The sequence below is a fragment of the Ricinus communis genome, chromosome 2, assembly GCF_019578655.1.
Source record: "Ricinus communis isolate WT05 ecotype wild-type chromosome 2, ASM1957865v1, whole genome shotgun sequence".
Classification (NCBI taxonomy): domain Eukaryota; kingdom Viridiplantae; phylum Streptophyta; class Magnoliopsida; order Malpighiales; family Euphorbiaceae; genus Ricinus; species Ricinus communis.
Window position 1 is genome coordinate 30,301,024 of NC_063257.1, and position 4,205 is coordinate 30,305,228.

The 4,205-nt window shown below is 32.2% G+C and overlaps 1 protein-coding gene across 1 annotated transcript; it reads left to right on the forward strand.

Moving 5' to 3' along the window:
- The first annotated feature begins 2,118 nt into the window (after nucleotides 1-2,118).
- LOC8284588 lies at nucleotides 2,119-3,620 on the forward strand. The gene is made up of 3 exons (XM_015719549.1): nucleotides 2,119-2,469; nucleotides 2,725-2,972; nucleotides 3,050-3,620. Exons 1-3 carry the CDS (start codon nucleotides 2,119-2,121, stop codon nucleotides 3,618-3,620), a joined length of 1,170 nt encoding a protein of 389 aa, XP_015575035.1.
- Nucleotides 3,621-4,205: the final 585 nt, after the last annotated feature.

The following is a 4,205-nucleotide window of genomic DNA, read 5'->3' on the forward strand; positions in this document are numbered from 1 at the left end:
CAACTAAAAAGAAAATAAAGGCTCTCTCGAAATCTAGAATCCTTCAAGATACGAAAATGATTGGTCATCACTCTCCACTTCTTGAAAATCTCCTTACATCTTCAAAAAATAATGAAAACTAAGACTAAAGTATTTATGGAAAATAAATTATAGAGAGAATTGTAGTGAAAAGAATAATGGATATATATAAATGGGAGATGTAGCAAAGAGTCGATAGGAGAGACTTTCCACATTTTTCAGAACTAGATTTGCATATATATAGAGAGAGAGAGAGATGAGGAGAAAGAAGAGTCCTCCACCAAAATAAAACTCTCTAAAGATAAATATACCCAAGATAAGTCTATCTAATAGATAAGACTATAGATATCCTTATGTCCACCAATTATTATCCTATAATAATTTTTAATAAAAATTATTATTAATAATATAAAATGACTAAATTGTCCCTTAGGTAAATAGTGATTTTCGGCGAGCCCAGCAAATAGCAAGTCCACGTGTCTCAGTTTTGGGTCTTAATACAAACATGTCCGATTTTAAACTAATTTTTTAGTATTTTGCTCCATATTTTTCTCTTTTAGTTAATATTATCTAAATTAGACAAGGAAGTCTAAATGAAGTATAAACACTTATTTTTACTATATTATATATAAAAAATATATTATTACAGTTTTAAAATATCTTAAACAACTATATATAATTTGGACTTATTAAACATCTTTACAATATTGAGATTTTGTATAGTCCAAATATAAAGTTAAAAAATGTAAAACTCATTAAAGTTCATTAATTGAAAGCTAAAAGAATAAAAAAGTTGAGACTTCCAACCTCCCACTATTATTTTTATATTAAACCATAAATCTCGCTCTTAAATTTTTTAGACAACTAACTTCCGTCCGACTTTAAGCCATTTTCAATTTGCAAGAGTTAAAGAAATCCAGTTTTCTCAATTAATGCCACTATTTTATACTAAAATACCTTTAAAAGAATTTTACATTAGAATTGAAAAAAAAAGTTATACAGTAATTTGCAATTTCAAAATCAAGTAGATAGAATTAATTATAAGTGTTGATATTTATATTAAATAATAAAAGATATTTTATATATTTAATTATTAAATTAAAATTAAAAAAAGAAAATGATCTATATTTTTGAACGGACTAAAAAAAACCTGAAAGGTAATTTTTATTTATTTATTTAAAATTTGCAACTCCAACTCTAAAAATAGTTTTAACCTTTTAAGGGTTCTAAAATTATTGAATTATCAAACTTAAAAATTTATCATTCCCTAAATATTGAACTATCAAACTTAAATATTATCATTGTAATATTAATATATTAGCTTTATCAGCAACGTACTTGTTTTTATATTTTTTCTTTTAATTTTATGACTTTTAAATTTATACATTTATCTAAAAGCAAAAGATTTAATAAAAAAAAGTAAAAGCAGAAACATTAAATAGAATAGCGTCTAAACTTTTTAAAAAAGAATAATAAAATATTTAAATTCTTAAAATTACAAGCTAAATAACTATAAAAATGATTTTTAAATTTATTTATTTGTTAAATATTTTTTATAGTCAAGATGATCATATTGATGAGTTCCACATAAACTTTAAAACAAAGGACTTCATGGAACAAAGGCGATCTGGCCATATTTTCCACAATTATGATTAGATATTTAAAAAAGAGAAAAAAAAAAAAAAAAAGCAGACTTCATAAAAAGGACCTTGTCCAGTATGGCAAAAGAAAATATTAATGAATCAGGAATTTGCTCCCAACATTATATATAGGAGGTGGATTTTGTAACTAACCCACCTCAGGAAAATTTAGCAGATCCATAGTTATAGTGTTTAACAGTTTATCTGCCAAAATGAGCTTCAACGATGATGAGAAGATTGTTACCTGTCCAGACTCAGATTTATGCTTGCGTATTTTTCTCCATTACTGATATAAATTACGATTTCATTCATTTTCAGCACTCAATTTTTCATTCGTTTCATTCATGCATCTTCATCCCTAGTTTGATAAATGTGTTTCTGTTTGGACTGGCATATGACAGGGTCAAGACCAACACCATATGTACCGGGAAGAGTACAACTCATAAGCATAAACAATAATATGGCACCACTTGAAGAAAGCAAACTCAAGGTGATGCTGGTTTTCACTGGTGGAGATTCCACCAATGACAGACCCGGATTAGTCCCATCGATCATTTGTCGGCTGTCACATTCTCTGCGGATGCTAACATTGCGCCAGATAACTGAAAACTCTCAAAATGACCTTGAAATTTTGATCAATGGCTTACATGCCGACGCTGCAACCAACATCACTGCTGGCCTTCAAACTGGCTTAAGAGTGCTCAATGACCGCAGTCTTAGCGGCGGCCGTGTGGTTGACATCATGCTTATGTCCGATGGTGAGCAGAATGCCGGTGATGATGCTGCCCAGATTCCAGTAGGCAATATGCCTGTATAAACATTCGGTTTTGGCATAATCATGAACCAAGGATACTCTGAAATAACTCTTAATTTCCACACCCTTTTGAGACCTAGAAAATGGACCAAGTTCCTTTTCTTAGAAACTACATATTAAGCAAAAGCAGTTTCTGTAACTTTCTAATTTGGTTCATGTTTCAATAGGTACTCAAAGCTATAGCAGATAATAGCATGGGAGGAACGTTCTCAGATGTTCAAAACACGGATAACTTGAGCAAAGCTTTTTCAGTGTTTGGCCGGGCTTCTCACCGTGGTAGTTCAGGACTTGACCGTCACACGACACGAAGACGAATCAACAATAGAACAAGTATCTGCCGGAAGCTATCCACAGTCCAAGGACGATGATGCTGGCTCTGTAACTGTTACGTTTGGCGACCTCTACAGCAAAGAGGTGCGCAAGGTCATAGTGGACCTCCTTCTTCCTGAAATTAGTAAGGAGCGGGGTGCAGATGTTTTGGAAATTGCATACTCTTATAGGTACTAATAAATCTCAGCTGCTAGCAAATTAAACTAAATTATGTATTTTCTTTCATAGTGGTACTATATATATGTAGCACTGGAGGAAAAACGTTTGAGGCCCCTCCTGCGACCTTGACTGTACGCCGCAATAAGACAGCCCTAAATGAGGAAGAGAGGCTAGAGGTGATAACTGAGGAAACCTGTCTCCAGACTACAAGAATGATAAAAGAAGCACGAGTCATGGCAGATGACAATAAACTGGATGATGCTCGAGACAAGCTGGTTACAGCACATAACTCATTGGAGGATGCAATTGATGAATCAAACCCATTACTTGAGATGCTAAGGATCGAAGTGCAACAGCTCTTGAAATTGACGAAATCACAAGAAATGTATGAATTACAAGGGCGCCCTTTTGCACTCTCTTCTGAGACTTGCCATGATCGCCAGCGTTTTGCTTCAAGAGGTGATGTGGAAAGCCTGCGGCCTTTTGCCACTCCTCGTATGGACAAATACCTTGAGCAAGCGAAATTATTTGACAAGGATGTGAAGGAAGAACTCGCTGCCAATCCCCTTGCTGCCATCGCTGGAGCTATTGTCTTCTATATTCAGGCGGCCGTTCAATCTCTCCAAGCCATTGAAAAAATAATCAAGAGAGGCCTTTGATTACTTAGCCGTCTTTAATTTATTTTCATTTTATTTTTGCACTTTAATTAATGAAGTTAGACCATTGTATCCTCCCCTACCCAGATCCAGTGGCGGTGTGTATGGTTTCTGTCTGTTTTACATAATTAATCTTTGAGTGTCCATTATATAATGAGATATTATCTTTATGCAACTTATTTACATTCTCTTTTTATAGAAAAATTAATTTTATTAAAAATATAATGGGAAAAAATTTATAATTGAAAAGCACAACTTGTAGAACAAAGGAAGGAGAGGAGGATTTATTTGCACAAGAAAACTTTTATTATATTAAATAAAACTTTAGTACAAAATATTTGTCCTATTACACACTAACACACCTTGCTCACTACCACACTCTATTATTCTACACTCACTCACAAGCACACACCTCACTTTATTATTTCGGTCCAAATTATATATAGATATTTAAAAGTATTTTAGGGCTTTAATGATATATTTCTATATATAAAATTGTGAAAATATGTGTTTTTACCTTATTTAAACTTAACTGTCTATTTTCAAGAATATTAGCAAAAAAAGAAAAATATAGAGCTAAAAAAAGCT